Source organism: Nicotiana attenuata, chromosome 4 (genome assembly GCF_001879085.1).
Source record: "Nicotiana attenuata strain UT chromosome 4, NIATTr2, whole genome shotgun sequence".
Lineage (NCBI taxonomy): Eukaryota > Viridiplantae > Streptophyta > Magnoliopsida > Solanales > Solanaceae > Nicotiana > Nicotiana attenuata.
Genome location: NC_031992.1, coordinates 6506613 through 6534096, shown reverse-complemented (window position 1 = coordinate 6534096; position 27484 = coordinate 6506613). Strand labels below are relative to the sequence as shown.

Genomic DNA, 27484 nt, shown 5'->3' with positions numbered 1-27484 from the left:
TCTTTCTTTCTTCCACTCAAGTTTTCCCATTTGAGGGCAGTTTTTTATCATGTGGTCAGTCTTACCACACTTGTAGCATCCCTCATTGGTCTGTTTCTTCGGAGCTCTTGATTTGTTGAAGTTTGTACCTCTTGAAGAACCCTTTCCTCTCATCAGGTACTTCTTGAAATCCCTAGTGATCATAGCCACTTCATCATCTTCCAAATCTGCACCTTCAGCAATTCTGAGAGCTAAGCTTCTCTCCTTTTTGGGGGTATCCATCTTCATGGTTTGTCTCCTCATTTCATAGGCAGTTAAATTTCCAATTAGTTCATCCAGTCTGAGAGTAGCAATGTTCTTGGATTCCTGAATGGCAGTGATTTTGCTTTCCCATGTGACTGGCAGAACTCTTGTCAGAATCTTCTCAACCTTGTCTTCCTCCAGGATAATCCTTCCAAGAGATTCAAGTTCATTTGTCAAAGTGGTGAATCTAGTATACATCTCCTGGATAGTTTCTCCTTCCTTCATAGTAAAATTCTCATATTGAGAATACAGAAGTGTTCCTCTTGATCTTTTCACTTGAGGTGTTCCTTCATGAGCCACTTGCAGAGTGTCCCATATTTCCTTAGCAGTTGTACAGCTTTGGATCCTACTGTATTCGTCTGGTCCTAGACCACATACAAGCCACTTCTTGGCCTTAGCATTTTTCTCCCACTTCCTCAGGTCCTCAGCAGTACAATCAGCCCTTGTTTTTGGCACATCAATTCCTTCAGCATTCTTCTTAGTGGTTGCTAGGGGACCATCAGTGACTATGTCCCAAAGTTCATAATCTTCCCCTATAATGTGATCTCTCATTCTGTTCTTCCACCAAGAATAGTACTGATCATTGAAAAGTGGAGGCCTGGCAGTGGATTGCCCTTCCCAGTTCCCAGGTGGTGCACTCATGTTGATCTTTTCCTAAGGGGTTAGCCTCTTCAAGGTTAACCTGCTCTGATACCAATTGATGTTCTAAACGTCAATACCACACAAGAGGGGGTGATTTGTGTGGTACCTAATTTTCGCACTAGAAGAACCTGGTTCTTCTAAATGCACTTACTATGACTGTTTGCGGAATTAAGAGTGCATAAAATAAAGAACACAGAGATTTTTACGTGGAAAACACCTGGCTCAAAAGGTGAAAAAACCACGACCTACTACTCAGTAGGATTTTTCCAAACTTCCACTAAAATCACTGAGCCAAAAACAGCATTTACAAACTCTTGTAAACCTAAGGATTAAACTCTAATCCCAGTGTGGCACACAGCCTCAACTGCTGCGACACTTTCAAGTTAACTCTAACTTGAATACTCAATATACCTATTACAATTGCTTCTATAAAAGTTGAAAGGTACAATATGAAACACCTACTACAATTGAACTAGAAATAAAGAAAAATACAATGGAATTGGTTCTTAACTCTTGGTTCATGTAGCTTCAGATTTGCACACTTGAATCACACATAAATTGCTTGCAAAATTCGCCTAGCTCTTTTGCTCTCAATTTAGTTTAACTTCTGCGTATGTGCAATCACTTGTAAAAGAGAACAATCTTTATTATTTATAGAGTTAGTAATCAGAGTTTGATTAAAACTCGAATTGCTGATCCTTCATCAAATTCGAGTCCTAGAACAACTCAAACTCCAATCTTTATCCTTGATCTGGATGTAGTTCTCTTTACATAAGGAGACTTCAACTCCTTATCCTATGCAACCTTTTCGATCAACTCTGAAGATATTGTTACTGATTGTTGCTGACCCTTGAGACTTAGCTTGACACGTCTGTCACATGAATAAAATATATCAACACTGTGTATGTCTCACATGATGGACCTGGTTCTTGGTTGAGTTCATTTTGTCAATCTTCAAAACTTCATCTGAACTTGGGCCAACACTTATGAACCAGACGATGTTCATGGTTGAAACGAACACTACAATAAGAACCAAAGACGGTTAAGGATTGATTGTGTGACTTATGGTTGTTTTTATACACCAAAGCTCGACAGTTCAAAGATAACAAATCTACCGATTGACCGAGTATATCCGACATAAGTTCACTACGGAAAGTTCAAAGGGAAACCTACTTATCCAGATGCGATTATTCCTCACTTGTGAATAACACAACTTTGTATGCATTTTTCATCATATAGCCATTCCCCATTCATGAGGGGGAATGTTGGATTTTTACTTAAATGGTGTGAATGGAAATGGAAGAGGCACCTCTTGAATTGCACCTCTTCCATTCACCTTTTCTTTGTCTATAAATTTAGAGGCTTGACCTCATTTTTTAGATATGGAAAATTTGAAAACTTCTCCTTTTCTTCTTCTTCTTTTTTACATTGTTGCATTATTTTTCAAATAAACATAAGTGTTAAATGTGATTTGCTCCGTTTGTTGAGTTCGCTGAAATTCTTTGATTTGTAATGCCGCTATCACAGAATAGTTATTCCGTTCTATTCTGGGAGGAATTAATCCAAAACATTCGGCAATAGTGAGGGAATTAAATTTCTCAAGGACACACAAGGAACTTGTGGGCTCTATTATTTTATGTTTTATTTATGGAACTAACGTTTGTTTGTTTTTCTGATTTTCTTATTTCGAACGCTGAGTACTAATATTTTTAATATAAATATAATATTCAAGCAAAAATAACTAAATTCGATCGAAAACACACAGAATAGGCTAAGCTCCGCCTCTGAATAGTACCACATTTCTTCTTCTATTGTCCTATGTTTGCTCTCAAAATTATAGTCTAGTAATAGTCACGTTACTAAAACGCTACATTTGTGGTCGCAATCCGACATGGACTAAAGATATGGTAGTATAAAAAATGATCAAATCAAAGACTGAAAAACAATAAAAAATGACTTTTAAGGAAAACGAATTTAGTCGTGACTCAACTTCAAAGGCCCCCACATAGTGATCCAGAAAATGACAATCGTTCAACTACTACAGCAATCATTCAATTAGCCGTGTAGGAGTTCCGTCGAACCCAGTAACTTTTACTTAAATAAGATATTTGTATTAAAATATTTTATCAAATATGTATAAATATTAAATTTAGAATCCAGATATTAATACTTGAACTTGTCATGCTAATATCCAAAACCCAAAATGTTGAAATCCGGGTTCCGCCTTTGTCCTATTCTGCAGGCTAGAATAACAGTGGTAGTTCTCTATATTTTTTTAATTTAGAAATAGCTAACTAGAGAGTAGTTTAAATTGACCCATCTAATAAGTCTTCTTGCAGCTGCAGCAGTTCTGGTTTTGTAATCTAATTTACTGATGGCAGAGGAAAAGATCACAAAATTTGCAGTCCAAAATGCAGCTGATCTTTCTGAATTTATTAAGAGTTACATACCATTCTTGAATGTGAGAAAATTATCAGATAAGGCCACTTTACCCAAACGAATGTTCACTCATTCTGCAGGTTATGATATTTTCAGGTAAATTTGCAACAATGTATTAGTAATTTCTTGACTAGTATTGCTGATCTATATCCAGACTAAGTATAATAACAGTTGTAGTATTTAGCCAGTTGGGTCCTAAGTTGTTCGGACTCTTCACTTTTGGTGACGCACCCGTGTCGACACGACATGGATCGGTACTGGATCTGGTCAACCGAGTTTGGGTACTTTAACCAAAACCAACATTTGGGAGTTGGGACAGATACAATAATTTTTGAAATCAAAACAAAAGTTACGATGTTACGGTGAAATTGAAGAAAATTAAATACTTTGTATATAGAAATTTCTATGTTAGTTCTTTTCCTTTTATCTCCTTCTCGGATTCTCCTCTTGATCCATATTTTTTCCTTCTAAAAGTACCTAATAAAATTTTCACGTAATGTTTCATAATTTAGATATATTCTTATAACTCTATTTTGAGATATTTGACTTTATTTTTAGCTGAAACCGTGCACCCATATCGGTATAGGGATCCATAGATTATGAAAGATCCGACCTCTAGATCCGCACCCATATCGGAGACCCGCACCCGAGTCCGAATAACTTAGGTTGGGCCACTGTGGATGCACTCGCTTCTCTTGTTTGAAATATTTATTGAATGTTCTCGGGCATCTATTGTAGTAGTAAAATATTTATTGTAGTATGTTTCGGAAGGATCTTCTTTGGTATTAAATATCAGTCAGCCTGCCTTCTTCTCTGTTGGCTGTTTTATAGGAAAACGATAAGGAAATAACTCGATTTCGAGTTCGAAACCATAAAGTTCAAATACTGGATTTGACTAAACCAGCAATTAGTCAGACTATTGCAGAATTCTTTGATAATCGTCGATCAAATATTTTTTCTACTCACGATCGTTAATTTAATCGTAGTGCAAGGGACATTACGGTGCCAGCTCGAGGAAAGGCTATGATTCCCACTGACTTAAGCATAGACTTACCTCCAGGAACTTATGGTCGTATTGGTAGGTTGCAACATCTTATCTGAGTACATTTTCGTTACAAATTACAGTGGCTTGATCTGTCTTTTAACAATTATGTTTTTGTTTCATACATAGCTGCGAGATCAAGTGTGGCTTGGCATCATTCCATTGATGTTGGAGGTGGAGTGGTTGATTTAGACAAGAATCCTGTTTTTGTGATACTATTCAACCATTCTGATGTTGATTTTGAGGTAAAAATTGGTGATAACATAGCACAGTTAGTCATTGAGTTACATGCCACACCTGATGTTGTTGAGGTCTATTAATAATCCTAATGTGGCATTTGAATTGGCAAATCCAATTCCAAGATTTGCTGGAGAAGATTATGTAATTATGTATGTTATGCAGTTGTTATTGTTTGGCTCTCATGCTCGGAGACGGTTCTAGAGTAGGTTCTTTGAGTTTAACTGAACTCATTGCTTTCAGCTCCAACTATGTATACATATGTTAAAAAATTCAAAACGTATACATATACAAGGATTGCACTCATTTAGTCATTTTCGAATCCTTCTGCTCTATATTCTGGATTTGCCTTTGTTCATGCTGGTGAATATTGTAATAGTTGTGTTGTAAACGCCTTTATGCACCCGACCTAATGTATTTGTGCCTTTTAATCCCAATAACCATCCATCAAAAAACTGAAAATGAATGAAACAATTCACCTATATAAAGTAATTGGAGTAGTAGAAAAGAATGTACATACAATCTTTATTTACATCATGAAACAGGCCATTCCAGTAATGATAAAAGGCTGGAATTCAGGCTAATAAGGATGAATTTATCTTATGAATAGACATGCTACAAGCCTACAAGTAACAGTATATGAATGTTGAAGATATAGTTTCTTACTATAAGAATGAAAACTATAGCCTAAATGGTGTTCGACATGTTGGACAAGCAGGTTTCCTTCGATCTCGCTCGATCTCCATCCTTCTTCGGTCTCGATTATGGCTGGTCTCGATCTTGATCGGTCATCAATCCATCTCTGTGCCATGGTTCGATATAATGCGGGGTCGAGCCTTGGTCTGCCACCCCGGTTCCGATACATCCCTGTTGAAATTACCAAGTACATGATGATGAACGCAATAATAGCAAAGCCTATTATTAAGGCGAAATACATAAACGACCCCTTTAAGTTGTCCCTAACGATCAAATAAACACCCTAACGGTACCTATTTCCAGTTAAACACTTCAAATGCTTATGAAGTATCTCAAGTAAACACCTTGCGCTGACATGACAAATCAGTTGTATCTCACCACAAATTGAGCGCGTGAGAACTTCAATCACGTTCTTTTCCCATTTCTTTTCAGTTTAAATTATTTTATTTGTGGCCCACACCCAAAGTTGTTCAAGAAGGAAAACAACAATACTCTAATTTCCGAAAATATCTCCTCTTCCATAAACCACCGTCCTCCGATGGGATTTTACCTGCTTCACTACCGACAACGGCAGATTCAATTTGCCTCACATTGATCACTTCAACAACTCCATTAATAATTTTACTGTTACCTTTATTATCATTAATATCAAATTGTCACCACCGACCGTAATACTTTCTTCAGTACTTTTTTGTTACTAGTGCCAATAGTAAAATTCTTGCTGGAGAATAATTTCTTCAACTTAGTGTATTTCACTTTGGGTTTGTTGTGTCTTTTAATTTGGTCCATGCAACTGATTTTTGGTGAAGTAGATTATCTCCGGATATATTAAAAGAAGAAGAAGGATTTATGGAGATATGAGTTTACATCTTTGATGGAAAGTTTCAGGGGAAGAAGAAGAGAAGCTTGGGTGAGAGAAATGGGTATTATTCAGCGAGAGATATTATTTTGTCTTTTATGTTGTTTGTTGGTCACCGGATGGCTGGCAGTCACTTCTCTCTCCTCCCTCGTCCCCTCTCGTCTGCCTCTACTTTGCCATCAAACCTGGTTGGATCCGCCGGAAAAAAAGAGAAATACCGACGACCACCATTTAAATCGGTTGGTTCCAGCTTGAAACCTTCAGATTTGACTAAATCTGACTAAAAAGGGAATTGAGAGGAGGGGTCTGATTTGGTTTTTGCTTTTTTATTAGTATTGTGTTTCTCTTTTCCTTTTATATTAATATAATAAGTTAGATTTTTTTAAGAAATTACGGGTGTCATCTTTTGATTTGTTAACTTTCCACGTCATCCGCGAGTGTAATTCACCCATAAGATCTGCCAGTCACGAGTGTGCATAAGACACATTAAAAAATAGCTTGAGGTGTCTACTTGATAAATAAGTCTGTTGAGGTGTTCAAATGACCGTTGTGGACAACTTGGAGGGATCATTTATGTATTTCGCCTATTATTAAAGAATAAAACATCATCATATATATCAAAACAGATAAAATAATACTACTACTCAAAAAAGAGTGAAGAAAACCAAGCTGACATAGTCTATTCTCGCTTGAGATAGTTACATGTCGTACTCTTTTTAGTCTCATGAACTCACGTTATGAAATTATAGGAAACCAAAAAATCCTATTAAAAGTTAAAACGCAATATTAGTTGTAACTTGATCGATCAGAGGTCCGTCCATCCCTTAATTCGCCATATATAAAGAGTTAAACAGAATTTAGAAAGAAACTAGCTGTCATGATTAACAAATGCGCCCTTCCTTCGTTTGATGTTTCTTTTACACTGAACCCACTGAGTTAGATAAATGGATCAGCGTGGAATTAATCTTTGAGAAATAATTCATATAATTAATGAAAGAAATTACATTACCTGTGGAATGATTGATCTTCCAACCATAGGAACGGTTTGTCTAAACTTCAAACTGAACATATATAGATTGTACACAAGTATCCTCCCTATAACATCATTATTTGTGCTCATATTTTTTTACCTTTATAATGACAATAACATTTGACATTTGGATTTTTTTTTTGGTCTCTTATAGACAAAAATTAACCAGAAATCAGTTTTTTCCTTTTTGATATTACATAAAAAAATGTATTTAAATTTAAAATCTCAAAATATATATATATATATATATATATATATATATATATATATATATATATATATATATATAATTAGATACTTATTAAAGAAAGCTAACATATAATTAATAAATTTATAACTAAACATACAAAGATTTTAAACTCTAAGGTGCACATTTTAAAGCTACTAGAAAAATAAATTCTTTCAAGATTGATAGAATACTTTGTAATAGTATAATGTTTCGTAGAATTATTTTCTTACAACGCTTGAATTAGAAAAGATTTGTGTCCAAAATTTCAGCAAAAATGATATCCGATAGCTTTCCTTGGAAAGCAATTTAAAAGCTTAACAATTGAATCTTCTATATAAATATTTTTTGATAATTTGTCTAACGGAAAAGATATCATGTGCAAATCTTCAAATCTTATATATTATGCAAGAAGATAACTTTGTTCAATGGAAAAGATTGTGTGCAAAATTTAGAATTAGTATTAATAATATTAGAGATCTACATGACTGTTATAAAGATGTGATTTTACAAGGAGCGTTCTATTATAAATATGAATGTTGTTATTATTATAGGTAAAAAATTGTTATAAAGAGGTAAAAATATAATTTAAAGTTTCGGTTCCGGTGAAAACTTATTTTTTATAGTAAATTGATGTTATATAAGTATATTATTATAGAGACTCTATATATATTTTCCAAAGTGATGAAAATAAATCCAAGATCATTTTTTCTTCAATCAAATAAATAATTTTTGTGTTGAGAGACTTCCAAGTGTTGAAAATCCTTCTTTTTGGTAGATAGTAGTAGTAGTGAAGTTATGCCAAGGGCTTCTCCAGAAAGGTATAAAGCCTCATATTCTTAACATTTTACTCCCATGCAGAGGCGGTTCGATTGAGTATCCTCTCCGCCAATCTTTTGAATTTTCTGAATATTCTAGTATTCATATCTAATTGTACTATTTTAGAGTGTTTCACCTGGGTGTCTCGAAAGGAGATCTATTACTATGTTTGCACTATTCTTCGAAAAATGTTAGCTATTGATAATAATCCATCTACCATTTTGGGCATAATTGAGATGGGTATGGCCAATTGTATAGATCTCTGTTATTGTTAAAAGTAACTCATAATACTTATGTTTCTCTGCCTGAATTGTAAAAACTGATAATCTTCACTAACTGGATACCCATACCCTTCTTCACCTTGCTTCTTTTGCTTGTTGAAACTTCTATCTACCTTCTGATTCTCTTATTATTTTATCATATGGGTGGATAGATATTTATGCTTTAGGGCTCCTTATCAAGACACTTACACGTCTTAGTACACACATAATCTACTGAAGACTTTATATTTACTCATCATAAGCATGATACAAAATCGAGTTCCTATGACTCAAATCTTCCACAGCCACATTCAATCTATTACCAACTATCGTTCTGGATGTAGGTATCTTTGTATTACGAATAAAACAGAATTTAGGAGTTTGAATTCTTACAGCAAAGCTCTACCACACGATCTAGAGTAAGAAGAAAGAGTGACAGTCCTAAATGCCACGTAGCCTCCTGCTTATAAGTGTGGTGCACAACACACCCATAAGCAAGACTCTACTAGACACGGAACTGCTCTGATACCACTTTGTTACGACCCAAACCGAAGGGACGCGATGGTCACCCGGTGCCTTACTCAACCAAATACCAACGTAACATATCTTTCTTATCATACTATCATGGGTAAATGAGCCTGAAAGGCCATCATGAGATAACAAGAATAAACATAAGGGAACACTTGACATATGACGACCCAACATGATATACAACTTATACATGTGACATACGGGCTATAAGGCCGAATTGATCATTTGGACACTCAAAACGTAGGCCGACAAGGCCATACAAGTATCCATATACATGACATCCCTACAAGCCTCTAAGAGTACATAAAAATCATAAAGGTCGGGACAGGCCCGCCGCCATACCAATCAATACATGTCCAAAGCATACTGACAAAATGGGCAACTCCGGAGCAAGTGGAGTGCACCAATACCTTCCGCTTAGCTGATAACCTACTAAGAGGACTGTCAACCTGTCAATTGGGACCTTCGGGCATAAAACGCAGCGTACCCAGGCAAAATGGACGTCAGTACGAATAAAGTACCGAATATGTAAGGCAGGAGAGCATAAATATGAACAATAATGTAAATAGAGGTAGAGAAGATACAACTTGTAACATCTGAGTGCCTCTGAGAGAGACTGACATGAAATGCATGATACGTAAATATATATATATATATATATATATATATATATATATATATATATATATATATATATATATATATATATATATACACTCTTTTAAAAACATACGCCCGGCCTCGTAGAGGACTCGGTAAAAACGTACCCGGCCATTATAAGGCTCGGTAGAATCATACCCGGCCATGTAGAGCTTAGTAAAACCCAACTGATCAGTGGTTGCACAATAGGTGCCGTACCTGGCCGACTATAGCGCGGCTCGATAGAGTAAAATAGATACATATATATAATACATGCTAGACTCATAGAATCACGTTCTAAACCCTTCGGAGTGACATAAGGTCGTCGCACCCTCGATTAACATTACCGACATCCATACCATCAATATGAACCTCAATAGGATTCAAGGATCATACATACATGCTTATAATGACTTTATAAGGAAAGAACAATATGGGTAGTCTTAGTTGCTAGGAGTAGATTCGTTATGAAATAACGTATCGTTTATGTTCATTCACTTTAGGTCATGCCAAAAGAAAGAAGGAAGTGCCTTAACATACCTTTGAATTCTTCTATCCAATCGTCAAGCAAGCTCAATATGATCTTCTTAAGTCTAGAATGAGTAAACCGACTTCGTCGTCATCATATAAGCGTTGTAACTCTCATACTTGGAAACCAATATTCCACAAGAAAATGGACAACACCTCCCCAATTTGTACTACATCCCATATGTCACCAAAAGTCACCAAACAGCCCTAACAACAACAATATAATTTACAATAAGCTCTCCGATTAGTTCAACAATCATTTTGAGCGGCAAACTCGATTTACGATTAACAAAATATGGTTTGAATAAAATTCATTTTCCATGAATCTGCCTACAACATCTATAACCTTATACTTATTCTTACCAATCATTTTCAACCCAAAACATCATAAGCATAATCTTCAAATATAGTCCATATGCCTAGCACCTCAACCTTTATCGTCAACCTCTTATTTTTCATGTTATCTTGTTCAATCCACTGAATTGGCACATAGATAAGCTTAACAACAACAACCACAACATAATAAAATTATTTATAACAATTTTTAGCCACAACAAACCATATATATAGCCTCAACACAACCCACAAAAAAGATAACGATTCCTTATGCCATGTCAATTACTATCTTGTAGATTTTCACTCAAACAACTCAACCAACACATGATTGGCGTTAAGCACAACCAAAAACATGATTTACTTAACTTAGGCAGTAGATACAACTTGAAATCCCCAACCGGTGTAGCTCACAACAACCCTCAATCACACCACAACATTATAGGAGTTGTATTCTCTTCTTGAATCAACTTTTGTGTTCAAGTTGGTATGTAAACACTTGTATTTTGCCTTGAAACTCTAATATATATGAAGGAGGGACTGATTCTTAGATTAATCATAAATAACAACACGAAATATGAGGTTACTTATCTTTGAAGAACCCTCCAAAACAGCCACAAAATGAAGAATTACGATCTAGCAAGCACCATGAGATTTCTAGCGGTTGGATTCATGTTTTAATCTTAGGTTTTCACCCTAGAATCATGGAGGAACCCTTGGAGAGCATTTAGGAGGGTTTTGGAACTGTTGTGGATGAGAAAAGTGAGTTTAAACGACATATAATTGACTTAAATACAAGCTGAAGTTTTACACCGACTTTGTGGGTCCCGTGGGAGCTGCTTGCGCAGTCTCACCAAAAATGCGAATATCTTTCTGCTCTGATGTCGTATCGACGAACGTTAAATGTGTTAGAAAATTGACTCGTAGATCTTCAATTTGGTAGGTATATCACCCCATAATTCCAAGTAAATTTGGTAAAAGTTCAGCTACATTTGACCTAATTTTCAGCACATTTATGAATGTAACTTGTGATGACCTTTGCAAATATTTGTTCCACAACTCGCTTGAGTTCAAAACCTAACACACATTTACCATACAAATAAAATAACTCATAACAATACTTCCTTATCATGTTAAGCACCATAGTATCACCCCAAAAGTACATGTTATAACATTCCCAACTTGACGTTCGACGAAACTTATTTTCTTCAATTTGTTTAGCTTCTAAGTCTCTAAACCTCTTGGTACTTGTTATCCATGATCTTAAAATTTTTTAACCTCCAAGGTAACATGATTAACCTACTTTATGTACTTTCAAAGATGATCTCATTTTCGAGCTTACATCAACTCACTTACGACGTACTTTCAGGTACGAAAACATGGGGTATAACAAGTTCGCATCTTAACCAAAATCAAAACTTAATGGTAATTGCACCCTCAATTGCATAATTCAGAAAATTAATATGAGAAATTAACAAACTAAAGTTGATAAGATGAAAAAGCTAGCGCAATAAATTACAGATATATCATAAGCAAGGAAGAGGAAGCGAAAACTGGAAGGGGAGAAAAACAACTTAAAAAAGCACCAAGAGAATTTGAGAACTCACCTGTAAATTACAATGGGAAAAAAGTTATTTTTCATACTTAATACATAAAAACAAACGTCTCCATGTAAGATTATAATTATGAGCATATATAGATTTTAATACCCGGTATTAGAAAGACGGTGTTAATTAGAACGCTATTTTGGTTAAAGAATTATAGTACTATCAACAACTCAAATTCAAAGTCCTATATAAGGTAAAGTCCTACGTAGAATATGCCTTTTGAGAGTGGAATCTTATGGTCTTGCTATAGTGAATTTGAATCGAATTGGATTTTAATCCCTTGCTATCTAATTGCCATAAATTCTATAATTCTAATTGAATTTAAAGCTCTACCGTTTAAATGTTTGTAGTATATAATTTTCTATAAGGTAAATTCTAGTTGATTTTAAAGTTTTAAACATTAGGACTTTCTACCTAATCAGATTATAAAATATTTAATAATTAAATAAAATTTTAAATTTTAGCTGACTTCAAAGCCTAAATATTAGGAAGATAGTCTAATTACTATTTAGTTTAGCGTAAAATTTGTTTTTTAAGGGAAAAAAGGCGAATGACATTTCGCTAAGGACTTTCGTGCTTTTAATATAGGATAGATTAAAGAAAGAAATTACATTACCCGTGGAAAGATTGATCTTCCAACCATAGGAATGGTTTGTCTACACTCCAAAGTGAACATATATAGGTTGTACAAAGTATCCTTGTTCATGTACAGTCAAAACCCTATATAACATCATCATTTGTTCTGATATTTTTTGATTTTGTAGTGAATGACTGTTAGACACCTATAATAATATTTGACATTTAGATTTTTCTGGCTGTTATATCAATTTATTTCTTTTTAATATTACATGTAAAAAATTATTTAAATTTAAAATCTCAAAAAATATGTATATTTAACTAATTAGATATTAAAGAAAGCTAATATACAATTAATATATTTATAACTAAACGTACAAAGATTTAAACTCTAAGGTGCACACTTTAAAGCTACTTAAAAAATAATTTACAATGCTTGAATTAGAGAAGATTTGTGTCCAAAATTTCAGCAAAATGATACTCCCTCCGTTTCATATTAGATGAGGTACTTTCCTTTTTAGTGTGTTCCAAAACAAATGACACATTTCTAAATTTGGAAATAATTCAACTTTAAGCTCTTCATTTTACCCATTTACCCTTAATGAGAAGCTTTTATAGCCACACAAATGTCATGACCCCACAAACCTTTTACCTCTTAAGCTTTTAAGACCGCAAGTTTCAAAAGTCTTCTTCTTTTTTCTTAAACCCCGTGCCGAGTCAAACTACCTCATCTAATATGAAATAGAGGGAGTATCCGATAGCTTTCCTGGGAAAGCAATTTAAGAGCTTAACAGTTGAATCTTCTATATAAATATTTTTGTTTGAAAATTTGTCTAATGGAAAAGATATCATGGGTAGATCTTCAAATCTTATATATTATGCAAGAAGATAACTTTGTTCAATAGAAAAGGTTGTGTGCAGAATTTAGAATTAGTATTAATAATATTAGAGATCTACATGACTGTTATAGAGATGTGATTTTATAAGGAGCGTGCTGCTATAAATATGAATGTTATTATTGTTGTAGGTAAAAAGTTGTTATAAAGAGGTAAAATATAACTTAAAAATTGGATTCCGATGAAAACTTGATTTTTTATAGTAAATTGGTGTTATATAAGTATATTATTAGAGAGACTCTATATATATTTTTCAAAGTGATGAAAATAAATCTAAGATAATTTTTTCTTCAATCAAAAAAATAATTTTTGTGTTGAGAGACTTAAGTGTTAGAAATCCTTCTTTTTGGTAGATAGTTGTAGTGACGTTATACCAAAAAGGTATAAAGCCTCATATTCTTAACATTCAACTCCCATGCAGAGGCGGTTCGATTTGAGTATCCTCTCTGCTTCGGTCTACATAGTACATTACAATTTCGAGTTGCCCTAATTTTATTTCCTACTTCGACAGACGATTTTGAGTTACTCCGATTTGGTACGTGCAAACTTTTTTGTTTATTTTCCCCTAACACATTGATTTAGCGATTTTTTTTCAGTTTATTCTATCTAAACCTAGGGTTGCTTTGTAGTTTTAGTTTTTTTTTTTTACAATACAATTCAAGTTTTTGCGCACAATTTGTTGGCTCTTAGTTTGTTTATTTGAGAATTCTAAATAAGACTGTTCTTGTTGCTGTTGTTGTTGATTTTTAGGTCTTTGTTGATATCTGATTGATTGAAGATGTCAAACATTGGTGGTGGTGGTGCAGAGGCACATGCACGTTTCAAACAGCATGACTATAGTGCCAATGTCAGTCTTGTTCTAGCAACTGATTCTCGCCCACGAGACACACATGAACCCTCCGGTGAACCTGAGTCTCTGTTTGGAAAAATAGACCCCAAATCGTTTGGGGATCGTGTCTACAGGGGTAGACCTCCTGAGTTGGATGAGAATATTCAGAGGGCTAGGAAGAAGAAGGAACGGGAGCGACTTGGCTCTGAGCCCGCTCGGCCGAGCAAGAAGGGGAGATGGTTTCGGGAAGAAAGTGTCCTTACCTCGATAGAGGAAGGCGTTTACCACCCAAAAACCAAGGAAACTAGGGCAGCTTATGAGGCCATGCTCAGTATGATTCAGCAGCAATTAGGTGGACAGCCCCTGAACATTGTGTGTGGGGCAGCTGATGAGATCTTGGCTGTGCTAAAGAATGATAACTTGAAGAACCCCGACAAGAAAAAGGAAATCGAGAAGTTGTTGAATCCCATAGCCATCCAGGTATTTGAGCAGTTGGTGTCAATTGGCAGACTCATCACTGACTATCAAGGTGATGGTGATGTTGCAGTGGCTGGTGCAGGCGATGGTGATGGAGCTCTTGACAATGATTTTGGTGTAGTAGTTGAGTTTGAGGAGAATGAAGAAGAAGAAGATGAGGAAAGTGACCTTGATGTGGTGCCAGAGGATGAAGAGGAGGATGAAGATGTGCAAGCTAATGGTGCTGGCACTATGCAGATGAGCGGTGGCATTGATGATGATGAGACGCAGGAACTTGAGGAGGGAATGGCCTTGAATGTTCAGGATATAGATGCTTACTGGCTTCAAAGAAAGATTTCTCAAGCTTATGAGCAGCAGATCGATCCGCAACAGAGTCAAATACTTGCTGAGGAGGTTCTTAAAATCCTCTCTGAAGGCGATGACCACGAAGTGGAAACCAAGCTAGTGGTGCATCTGCAATTTGAGAAGTTCAGTCTCATAAAGTATCTTTTGCGAAACCGGCTGAAGGTAGTGTGGTGTACCCATCTTGCAAGGGCTGAAGACCCAGAAAAGAGGAAGAAAATAGAAGAAGAAATGTTGGGTTTAGGGCCAGACCATACTGCAATATTGGAACAGTTGCATGCTACTAGGGCAACTGCAAAAGAGAGACAAAGCAATTTGGAGAAAAGCATTAGGGAAGAAGCTAGGCGGCTTAAAGACGAGACTAGAACAGATGGTGATGAGAAAAGGAAGGGACATGCTGATAGGGATCTTGATAATGGTTGGTTGATGGGTCAGCGTCAGTTGCTTGATCTTGACAGCCTGGCCTTCCATCAGGGTAGTTTAGTCATGGTAAATGAAAAGTGTACGCTTCCGGTGATATCTTCTAGGACTCTTAGGAAGGGTTACGAGGAAGTTCATGTGCCAAGACTGATGCCAAAGCCATTAGCTCCCGGCGAAGCGCTTGTGGAGATCTCTTCCCTTCAGGAGTGGGCACAACCAGCTTTCAGTGGGATGGCCCAATTGAACAGGGTGCAGAGTAAAGTATATGAAACTGCCCTATTTTCCCCTGAAAATATTTTACTGTGTGCTCCCACTGGAGCTGGAAAGACTAATGTAGCTATGCTTGCAATACTTCAACAAATTGGATTGCACCGTAGTGAAGATGGATCTTTCAACCATAACAATTATAAAATTGTCTATGTGGCGCCCATGAAAGCCCTAGTTGCTGAAGTAGTTGGCAATCTCTCCTGGCGTTTGGAACACTATGGTGTCAGTGTGAAAGAATTGAGTGGAGATCAAACACTAACTGGTCAGCAGATTGAAGAAACTCATATTATTGTGACAACCCCGGAGAAATGGGACATCATAACCAGAAAGTCAGGTGATCGCACCTATACACAGCTTGTTAAACTTCTTATCATTGATGAGATACATCTTCTGCATGACAACAGAGGTCCTGTTTTGGAAAGTATAATTGCAAGAACTATCAGACAAATTGAGAGCACGAAAGATCACATCTGACTGGTTGGATTATCAGCAACTCTCCCAAATTATGAGGATGTGGCTGTGTTTTTGAGAGTCGATCTGAAGAAGGGCCTCTCTATTTTGACAATAGTTACAGACCTGTTCCATTGGCTCAACAGTATATTGGAATCACTGTTAAGAAGCCGTTGCAGAGATTCCAGCTGATGAATGATGTTTGCTATGAGAAGGTAATCAGTGTGGCGGGAAAGCATCAAGTGCTTATATTTGTACACTCCAGGAAGGAAACCACTAAAACAGCTAGCGCAATATGAGATTCTGCACTTGCTAATGACACACTTAGTAAGTTTTTGAAGGAGGATACTTTAGCTCGGGAAGTTCTTCAGTCTCAAACAGAGCTTGTCAAGAGCAATGATCTCAAAAATCTTTTACCTTATGGTTTCGCAATTCATCATGCTGGGTTGGTTAGGACTGATCGTGAACTTGTGGAGGATCTTTTTGCTGATGGCCATGTGCAAGTGTTGGTTTCAACAGCAACCTTAGCCTGGGGTGTCAATTTACCTGCACATACTGTCATCATAAAAGGCACCCAGATATACAATCCTGAAAAAGGAGCCTGGACTGAACTCAGTCCCCTTGATGTTATGCAGATGCTTGGCCGTGCTGGAAGGCCTCAGTATGACACTTATGGTGAAGGAATCATCATAACTGGACACAGTGAGCTGAGATATTATCTTTCTTTAATGAATCAGCAGATTCCTATTGAAAGTCAGTCTATATCTAAGTTGGCTGATCAGTTGAACGCAGAGATTGTCCTTGGGACGGTGCAGAATGCCAGAGAGGCTTGCAGGTGGCTCCTTTATACTTACCTCTATGTTCGAATGGTGCGAAATCCCACTCTTTATGGTCTCGCTGCTGATGCTCTCAAAAGTGACTATATTCTGGAGGAAAGGCGTGCAGACTTGGTAAGAATCTTATATTCCACTACCTATTGTTGAAATTGTTTGCTCATACTATGCATGTTTAAAATCTTGAGTTGTCATGAATGTTGAGGAATAGGTAATGACTGTGTGAGGAGACAGCTGCACATGAACATAGCATTGGTTCGAATTTTGTGGTCTGTTAGATCTGCTTCAGAACTTCACTGAAGCAGAGAGGAGGCTGATTGCTACTCTGAAAGACCTCTTTAGACATTATAGTAATAGTTACTAACAGTTAATGGATCTGCAAATTTTTTCTGTCATTATATTGTTGTCTGTTTTATTGTGTGGTTTTTCTTTTCCAGATAAGTATGTGTAGCTTTAAAATTGTAATCTTTTTCCATTGTTGGGCCATGGAGTTGCAAAGAGTTTCCAGTGTCTTGAAAGGCATACATTTGTTTTGCAGGTTCATTCTGCAGCTATATTATTGGACAAAAACAACCTGATTAAGTATGATAGAAAAAGTGGATATTTCCAGGTGACTGACTTGGGTCGTATTGCTAGCTATTACTATATAACTCATGGGACGATTTCCACATTCAATGAGCACTTGAAGCCGACAATGGGTGATATTGAGCTGTGTAGGCTCTTCTCTCTCAGTGAGGAGTTCAAATATGTAACAGTAAGGCAAGATGAGAAGATGGAATTGGCAAAGCTTTTGGATCGTGTTCCCATTCCGGTTAAACAGAGTCTTGAGGAGCCCAGCGCCAAGATCAATGTTCTACTGCAGGCATATATTTCACAGCTGAAGCTTGAAGGGTTGTCTTTGTCATCGGACATGGTTTATGTAACTCAGGTTTGATTGGCACATATGTGAACATTTTTTGGTTGCTTCTTTGTTTCTTTTTTGTTTCTTTGGTGCAGACTACAGTGTAACCTGAGTCCATTATTTTTTTAAAATTTTGTGATTTCTTTGCAGAGTGCTGCACGTCTGATGCGAGCCCTTTTTGAGATAGTTCTGAAAAGAGGACGGGCTCAATTAGCTGAGAAGGCTTTGAAATGGTGCAAGATGATAAGTAAGAGGATGTGGCGTGTGCAGACACCACTTCGCCAATTCAACGGCATCCCAAATGGAATCTTGATGAAATTGGAGAAGAAAGATTTGGCTTGGGAGCGGTATTATGATCTTTCATCACAAGAGTTGGGGAACTTATCCGTTTTCCAAAGATGGGAAGAACACTTCACAAGTTCATTCATCAGTTTCCAAAGCTCAACCTTGCAGCACATATTCAGCCAATTACCCGCTCGGTTCTGAGGGTAGAATTGACTATTACACCAGATTTCCAGTGGGAGGACAAGGTCCATGGTTATGTGGAACCTTTCTGGATTTTTGTGGAAAATAATGATGGGGACTATATTCTTCATCATGAATACTTCATGCTGAAGAAGCAGTACATTGATGAGGACCATACTTTGAACTTCACAGTCCCAATTTATGAACCATTGCCTCCTCAATACTTCATCCATGTTGTGTCTGACAGATGGCTAGGGTCCCAAACTGTTTTACCAGTTTCTTTCCGGCACCTGATTTTACCAGAGAAGTATCCTCCTCCCACGGAGTTACTAGACTTGCAATCTCTGCCAGTTACTGCATTGAGGAATTCAGCCTATGAAGCACTTTATCAAGATTTTAAGCATTTCAATCCTGTTCAGACTCAGGTTTTTACTGTCTTGTACAACTCAGATGACAACGTCTTGGTCGCAGCTCCAACTGGTAGTGGGAAGACAATTTGTGCTGAATTTTCCATATTGAGGAATCATCAGAAAAGTCCTGATAGTATCTTACGTGCAGTGTATATTGCTCCCCTTGAGGCCCTTGCTAAGAAGCGTTACAGTGATTGGAAGAAGAAATTCGGGGATTCTCTTGGAATGAGAATGGTTGAATTAACTGGGGAAACAGCAACTGATTTGAAACTGTTAGAGAAGGGTCAGTTAATTATAAGTACGCCTGAGAAATGGGATTCCTATCTCGTCGCTGGAAACAACGAAAGTATGTTCAGCAAGTAAGTCTTTTTATCGTCGATGAACTGCACCTGATTGGTGGCCAAGGCGGTCCTGTGTTGGAGGTGATTGTCTCTCGGATGCGATATATCTCAAGCCAGGTCGAGAGCAAGATTCGAGTTGTTGCTTTGTCGACTTCTCTGGCTAATGCCAAGGATTTGGGGGAATGGATTGGGGCTACGGCTCATGGTCTTTTCAACTTTTCTCCGGGTGTAAGGCCCGTGCCGCTGGAAATACATATTCAGGGTGTCGATATTGCAAACTTTGAGGCTAGGATGCAAGCCATGACAAAACCCATGTACACAGCAATAGTACAGCATGCAAGGATGGGAAAACCAGCAATAGTGTATGCCCCCACGAGGAAGCATGCACGCCTCACTGCAGTGGATCTGATGACTTACTCAGACATGGACAGTGAAGAAACACCCATGTTTTTGCTGCAGTCAGCGGAGCTAGAGCCTTTTGTGGAGAGGATCAACGAGCCCATGCTAAAAGAGACACTTAAGTATGGTGTTGGCTACTTGCACGAAGGCTTGTCTGGCACAGATCAGGATATAGTGAAGACATTGTTTGAAACTGGATGGATTCAAGTATGTGTAATGAGCAGCACAATGTGTTGGGGAGTGCCCCTCTCTGCCCATCTGGTGGTGGTTATGGGAACTCAGTACTATGATGGTAGGGAAAATGCGCACAGTGATTATCCAGTGAGTGATTTGTTGCAGATGATGGGTCATGCCAGTCGACCTCTCGTCGATAGCTCGGGGAAGTGTGTCATCCTCTGCCATGCACCACGCAAGGACTACTACAAGAAGTTCTTATACGAAGCGTTCCCAGTGGAGAGCCATTTGCAACACTATCTCATCGACAATTTCAATGCGGAGGTGGTTGTTGGTGTTATTCAGAACAAGCAGGATGCTGTAGATTACCTTACATGGACATTCATGTACAGAAGGATAACTCAGAATCCAAACTACTATAATTTGCAGGGTATTAGTCACAGACATCTTTCAGATCACCTCTCGGAGCTGGTGGAGAATACTCTGGGTGACTTGGAGTCGAGCAAATGTGTTACTGTGGAAGATGACTTTTTGCTTTCGCCCCTGAATCTTGGCATGATTGCATCATATTATTACATCAGTTACTCTACGATAGAACGTTTTAGCTCTTCTTTGACCTCCAAAACGAAGTTGAAGGGCTTGCTTGAAATTTTGGCTTCAGCATCGGAGTATGAACAGCTACCGATAAGACCTGGCGAAGAGGAGTTGATAAGAAGATTAATTAATCATCAGCGCTTCTCTTTTGAGAATCCCAAATATGTAGACCCTCATGTCAAGGCTAATGCTCTGTTGCAAGCTCACTTCTCCAGGCAAATGGTGCGTGGGAATCTAGCTTCTGACCAGCAAGAGGTACTTCTTTCTGCTAGTAGGCTGCTCCTGGCAATGGTTGATGTAATATCCAGTAACGGATGGCTGAATCTGGCACTTCTAGCAATGGAAGTGAGCCAGATGGTCACTCAGGGAATGTGGGAGCGTGACTCTATGCTTCTCCAACTTCCACACTTCACAAAGGAATTGGCTAAGAAGTGCTAAGAAAATCCGGGGAAGAGTATAGAGACTGTGTTTGATTTAATGGAGATGGAAGATAACGAGAGGCATGAGCTCTTGCAGATGTCAGAGCTACAGCTTATGGATATTGCCCGTTTCTGTAACCGGTTCCCAAACATTGATTTGACATATGATGTGCTGGATGGTGGTAACGTGAGAGCAGGAGATGATGTGAGTTTACAGGTGACTCTTGAGCGAGATCTTGAGGGTGGAACAGAGGTTGGACCTGTGTTTGCGCCTAGATATCCTAAAGCCAAGGAAGAAGGATGGTGGCTTGTTGTTGGAGATACGAAGAGCAACCAATTATTAGCTATTAAGAGGGTTAGTCTGCAAAGGAAGTCAAGGATCAAGCTTGATTTTGCTGCCCCTGCGGAAGCTGGAACGAGGACGTACACACTCTATTTCATGTGTGATTCTTATCTAGGTTGTGATCAGGAATATACTTTCGCACTTGATGTAAAAGAGGGAATGGTTGAAGATGACAGTTGAAGGGAGTGGTTTAGCTTTACTCTTCGGTAGCTTGCTTTAGCTGCTTGATGTACTATTATAGACAATCTACTGAGAGTAAGTTCTATGCTTTATCCTACTTTAATTCCATCCTGGAGGACTTGTTTCATGAACTAGTGTTTTTTTCACGGTAATATGCATTTTATTTGTAGCTTTAAGTATTGTAATCTAAATGCTGCTGGTTCAAGGGGGGTATTTGGGATTTTTGTGATCACTTGCTTTTGTATCCTATTAAATCAGAAACAAATCGAGCCAAAAGCTAACAAATCGAGCCAAAAGCCCCCACTAGGAGTATGCTCAGATGGATGATATTTCTCCACATTAACCAAATAGCTCGATCGAGCTCGAGTCTTGAAAATAGAAAAGCTCCTGCCTCCTGGTAAGAGATACTTTTCTTTGTTATGTCCTACACAACACAACATGAATCCGAATTAGTCGGATCAATCAATTTCAAATACTCAATGCATAAAAAGGAATCTTGAATCAACTTCAAACCGCTCACACAGATACGACAATCCTCTAACGAATACAACAATCATTGATCAATCAGTCAAAAGTGGAGTAGCTTCTTTAATTTGGAGTTAATAAGAGAGTGGTCTAAATTGACCAATTTGTTCACTCTTCTTCCAGCATCTGCAGTTCTGGTTCTGTAAATTTTACTGATGGCCAATGGAAAAAATCACAAAATTTGCTGTCCAAAACGGAGCTGATCTGTTTGGAGCAATTTAGAGTTACATATCATTCTTACATGTGAGAAGACTAACGGATAAGGCTACTTTGCCTAAACGGATGTTCTATCATTCAGCAGGTTATGATATTTTCAGGTAAATTTGCAACAATGTATTAGTAATTTCTTGACTAGTATTGCTGATCTATCTATGAGATCCTGACTATGTGAGTGCGCGCGCGCACATGTTCTGACAAATTAAGAGGTCGAATTTAGGATCTAGGATTTGAACATTATGAGTTCGAGTTCAAAATTCTACTAGAATCATTTGATTTATTGGTTTAGGAATCTATTATTTGTACTTATTTAGCGGATTTCTAATGCATATTACACGGTTTGCGCTAAAGCTATTGGGTTCAGATGAACCCATATCTTCTTTAGTACATCCAACCTTGTTCAGGATGAGTATGCTTTTAGTGTACACACACACACACAACACATATTATGTATAGGTAAATATTGTAACTTCTGCTTGGTACTGTCAGAGGCAGGAGCCTTTGCTAAACTCCTAAGGTGGACTTTTGCAAGAAGAATATTCGTTATATTAAGTTTATAAATGCTGCTAAAAAGTGTTATCAGGCCTGTGATAGTTGCACTTCCTGATAGAATTTGCCATCTCTCAAGCTATAGCACATTGTATGATAACCGTCGAGCAACAAAAAATAAAAAATTGGGGTGGAGTGGTTGATTTAGACAAGAATCCTGTTTTCGTGATACTATTCAACCATTCTAATGTTGATTTTGAGATAAAAGTTGACCATAACATAGCAGAGCTAGTCATTGAGTTCCATGCCATACCAGAGGTTGTTGAGGTTTATCAATAATTAAAGTTGTGGTATTTGAATTGATAAATCCAAGTCTATGATTTGCTGAAGAAGCTGTGTGTTTATGTATGTTATGCAACTGTTATAGTTTAGCTCTCATGCTCTCCTTGGGTTCAGCTGAACTCATTGCTTTTACCTCGAACTATGTATACATATTCAAAAAAATCAAAATATTTACATATAAAAGGATTGAGCTCATTTTCATATCCTCTGGCTCTACATTTTGGTATCTGTTCATGCTGGTGAATGTTGTAACAGTTGTCGTTGTAAACGCCTTTATGCCTCGGCCCAATGTGTTTGTGCCTTCTAATGGTTTCTTACTCTGGCAATGAAAACTATGTCCTGAATGGTGTTCGACATGTTGGACAAATTGGTCTTTTAGCTAACCAAGGATCAAGACATTGAGCATGAAATACATGGTTACAAGCTGGAAAACTTCTGCACAATTCTGCTTCACAAAGACTATCCAAGCAGATGGCACATGTCGAATTTGCTTGTCCTTTGAGGTAGTAACAACTGATTTCTTGCACTTGTTCAACAGATAATCCCGAGCCACAAGAGTCTATTGCAGAAATCTCATCGTTGGAATCTCCGTGTTGATCAATTTGATCAAGAACAAGGTAAGAAATTACCAAGTACACGATGATGAACGCGAAAATGGCAATCAAAGAAAGAGGGGATGGGTGTTCAGCTGCAGAAAAACCCATTGCTTAGATAAGATATTCAGAAAATTTAATATAGCATAGAGCTCCATGCTCTTATAAAAATAACAAATAATAATAAATAAAAGAAATCATTGAGCACCATGCCATACCGGAGGTTGTTGAATGTTTCATCAATGATAATAAATGATGTTTCATTTGAATTAGCAGATCCAAGTCCAAGAAATAGCTCTAAGCTATGTGCCTATGTCTGTAAAACAGTTGTATATTTGTTTAACTGGCACGCAAACTTATGTGGATTCGGCTTGAACTTGTTATTGCTTTCGGCTCGATTTATATATATGTGGGAAAAAAAATTAAAATGTATACATATAATAAGATTACACTCATTTTCGAACTACTAACTCTACATTATGCTTTGCCTCTAATTCATGTTGTTGAATGTTGTATACATGCCCTTATGCCCCGTGCGTCCCAAACACATTTTCGATTCCCTGGTCCACTCTCGTGCTAACATGCTAACAACGGTGTTGGCGAACTACTATGATCTATAGATTTCCGTGAAGCCACATATAACCAAGGACACCCCTTCGCCGGCAATTACACTGTGTCACTAGGTAAATTTTTTTTATTTTATGCATATTTACTATACGTTGAATCCTTAGATTTTCAGTGTTTAATTTTTTATATTTTGACACACCTTAGTGAAAATCTTGACTTTGCCATTGCCCAAACCTCCATTTCACCCATTGATGTGTGATTGACTAGATAAATCGCAAAAGTAGAATTATTGAAACCATAATCTCTTTGAATTAATTGCAGTAGTTGAAAGTAATTGTGTACTCTTTATTTAAAACATGAAACAGGGCATTCCAAAGTCTAAAATTCAGCCTAATATTCATGAATTCATCTTCTGAATAGGAATGCTACACGTAACAGTATATGAATGTTTTTCTTTTTTACAAAAAAAATTCTATCACATTAGGCTGGTCGGGGAAACGGAGACAGTGAGTATTAAACTCACACCGATTGTATGGAAGACTCTCGCCCATCAGGGGCGGAACTAGAATGTTGGGAATAGGTTTGGCCGAATTCAATAGCTTTGGTTCGAAGTATTTGTCTTAAAAATCAATTAAATATATATAAATTATAAATTTACAAATCAGTAAACTTAAAAGGATTAGAATCCTGAACCCATAAGCTTGAAATCCAGGCTCCGTCCCTGCCACCAATAATGTAAGCCTTGGAGTTACTGTAAGAATGAAAACTGTGGCCTAAATGGCGTTCGACAAGTTGGACAAGTTGGTTTTTTGGCTAACCAAGGATCAATACATTGAGCATGGAACACATGATTACAAGTTGGAAAATTTCTGCACAATTCTGCATCCCAAAGAATATCTAAACAAATAGCACACGTTGAATTTGCTTGTCCTTTGATGTAGAAACAACTTATCTCTTTCAACTCTTCAACAGATAGCCCCGAGGCTCGAGAAATTTCATCGTTGGTATCACCTTGTTGTTGATCAATTAGATCAAGAACGAGGTAACAAATTACCATGTACACAATGATAATCGCGAAAATGGCAATCAAAGAAAGAGGGGGTGGCAATTCAGCTGCAGAAAAGCCCATAGTTCTGATAAAATCTTTAAAAAAAAAAATTTTAAAAAAAATTAGAGATGTAGATTTCTCATGTCTAAGATTTCTCAGGGGGGAAATAATAGCAAAAAAGATGAACTAGGAATTCCATATGCCATTGGCCTATAGCTTGAATTGGACATGTTGTATAATATCTCTTGTTTAGATCAATTATATTTGACGTTAAAATATTAAAATAGAGAAAAATGAAAGAAGCTTCTGTTTTTCTTTTGATTGTTTTTGAATATTAGATTTGACTTTCTTAAACGTAACCCAAGTTACAATTTCCTCTCACATGGTTCTTCCTTCTAATGCACAAAATCTCTTTCACATTTCGTAATAGAGAAAATTTGAGAGATAACTTGTAATGATTAATATAATGACATAGAAAGGAAAGCTAACAACATATAATAAATCTTCATCAGAAAGATTGATGTTAGCCTTCGAAGATAAGTAATCTTTTTCTTTTTCTATTTTGGTGGTCAAGAGAGTTAAAGGTATACTCTTTGGTCAATCGAATGTCTTGTTTATTTCAAGACCTTTATTAAACCCTTTATAGGGGAGGAGTTAAGCACCTCACAACAAAATGGGGGAAAAAGACAAGAGTACCTATAAAAGTTAAAATATTTATTCTGCTCTACCCATAAAAGAATTCTACCCATTAAATAATTACAATCCCCTACCCATTTAATAAACAAACAAGTATCTCAAAATAACTACCCCACGCTAATGCCCTACCAATAAAAACGCAAAAGCTGCTCAAAATTTCAGAAAATTAGCGCACAAAAATTGAGATTTTCACTAGCATCCGTTGAAGATTTGAAGATCGCAGCCCTAATTTGAAGATCAGAAGTGTGAAAAAACAGAGCGAAGATTCTGATTTCTCTTTAAAATTAGAGTTTTTCTCCTTAAATTTTGTAGAAGTAACTAATTTGACTTTGGAAGATGCTAAAACTTTTGATGCTCAAATTCGCATCTTATTTTTCCGATTTTGATTTCGCTGGCAGAGCACGGTGTCATAAATTATAAGTATTACAGAAGTTGAGCACTCAAACTTCTGAATTTTTAGCTGAAAATTATGTTCTCGGTTTGGAGATCTGGAGGTTTGAATCATAAATGCTGATTTGATTTCGAAAAATCTTTTGTTGAAATTTAGTATTTGACATCAACACTGTTGAAAGCATTGTCGAGATTCAATTTTGGACATAAAAGTAGTTATAACTTCAGAATCATAGAAAATATACCAATTCTGCTGCAGCATAGTGGAGAATGGGATGAAAACCATAATTTCATAAACTTTCATGTTGATGCAATTCTAATAAAGACCTGTTGGAAATTTGAACAATTTCTCAGAGAAATTGCAAAGCAACTACAAAAGGGCAGTAACACAATAGTTATTCAGTATGCTATTGCTCAAGGATATCCACCAATTACAATTTGCAGCGTAGGCAGCTCTCTTAAAAAAGAGTGAAGTTCCGCCCGCGTTTGAAGGCTAGCTCCTGCTTCGGAGCTTCATCCCCATATCTCACATATTGGAAAAGGCAAACTAAAAAGGGGAACTCAGTCAATAGACAAAGGAAAAAATGGTGAGTGTTAGTGTTTACATGGAATTGGAAAAATCAAGTGCAGGGATGACAACACTCCCACTATGTGTGTCGTTTGCTAAAAATACTATAGCTGCAAGCACCTCCAGTTTCGATGTTGCTACAATTTCATCAGAAATTGCACAATTTAAAAGCAGTGATATGATTACTACGTTTGATGTGCAAGAAGGAGATGAAACTAGTGTAGAACTTGATGATGCAAAAATCATAGCTGATCAATTTCATCAAAAAGTTGAAAAAGGACAAATTTTGAAAGACAAGAACCTGCTGGCTCTCGTTATGAAACAGTATGCCGTTAGAGAAAAATGTCAATATCAGGTTAATAAATCATGCCCAAGAAGGTTCGTCAGCATTTTTCAAAGTAAAAAACTATGTGATACCTATATAGTATATCAGGATGCTATATCGGTATACTATGTGAGTATAGAATTCTACTGGTTTGTGTATATGTTTTTTGACCAGTAAAACATGATACTGATACAGTGTATCACTATGCTATATCAGTATACTATGTAAGTATAGAATTG

General features: G+C 36.9%; 3 protein-coding genes and 1 pseudogene across 3 annotated transcripts; 2 read left to right on the top strand and 2 right to left on the bottom strand.

The window, feature by feature from the left end:
• Positions 3213-4977, top strand: LOC109225123 (deoxyuridine 5'-triphosphate nucleotidohydrolase-like). The gene is made up of 3 exons (XM_019389709.1): positions 3213-3459; positions 4350-4441; positions 4535-4977. Exons 1-3 carry the CDS (start codon positions 3299-3301, stop codon positions 4723-4725), a joined length of 444 nt encoding a protein of 147 aa, XP_019245254.1. The 5' UTR covers positions 3213-3298; the 3' UTR covers positions 4726-4977.
• Positions 14087-21583, top strand: LOC109224903 (annotated as a pseudogene).
• Positions 23391-23762, bottom strand: LOC109225060 (RING-H2 finger protein ATL66-like). The gene has a single exon (XM_019389651.1). The coding sequence runs from the start codon at positions 23760-23762 to the stop codon at positions 23391-23393; it is 372 nt and encodes a 123-aa protein (XP_019245196.1).
• LOC109225059 (RING-H2 finger protein ATL40-like) lies at positions 24967-25347 on the bottom strand. The gene has a single exon (XM_019389650.1). The coding sequence runs from the start codon at positions 25345-25347 to the stop codon at positions 24967-24969; it is 381 nt and encodes a 126-aa protein (XP_019245195.1).

Coding starts and splice junctions, on each gene's coding strand:
- LOC109225123 (XM_019389709.1), top strand. CDS start 3,299: ATGGCAGAGGAAAAGATCACAAAATTTGCAGTCCAAAATGCAGCTGAT. Junction 3,460..4,349: donor GCAGGTTATGATATTTTCAG/GTAAATTTGCAA, acceptor ATTTAATCGTAG/TGCAAGGGACATTACGGTGC. Junction 4,442..4,534: donor AGGAACTTATGGTCGTATTG/GTAGGTTGCAAC, acceptor TTTCATACATAG/CTGCGAGATCAAGTGTGGCT.
- LOC109225060 (XM_019389651.1), bottom strand. CDS start 23,762: ATGGGTTTTTCTGCAGCTGAACACCCATCCCCTCTTTCTTTGATTGCC.
- LOC109225059 (XM_019389650.1), bottom strand. CDS start 25,347: ATGGGCTTTTCTGCAGCTGAATTGCCACCCCCTCTTTCTTTGATTGCC.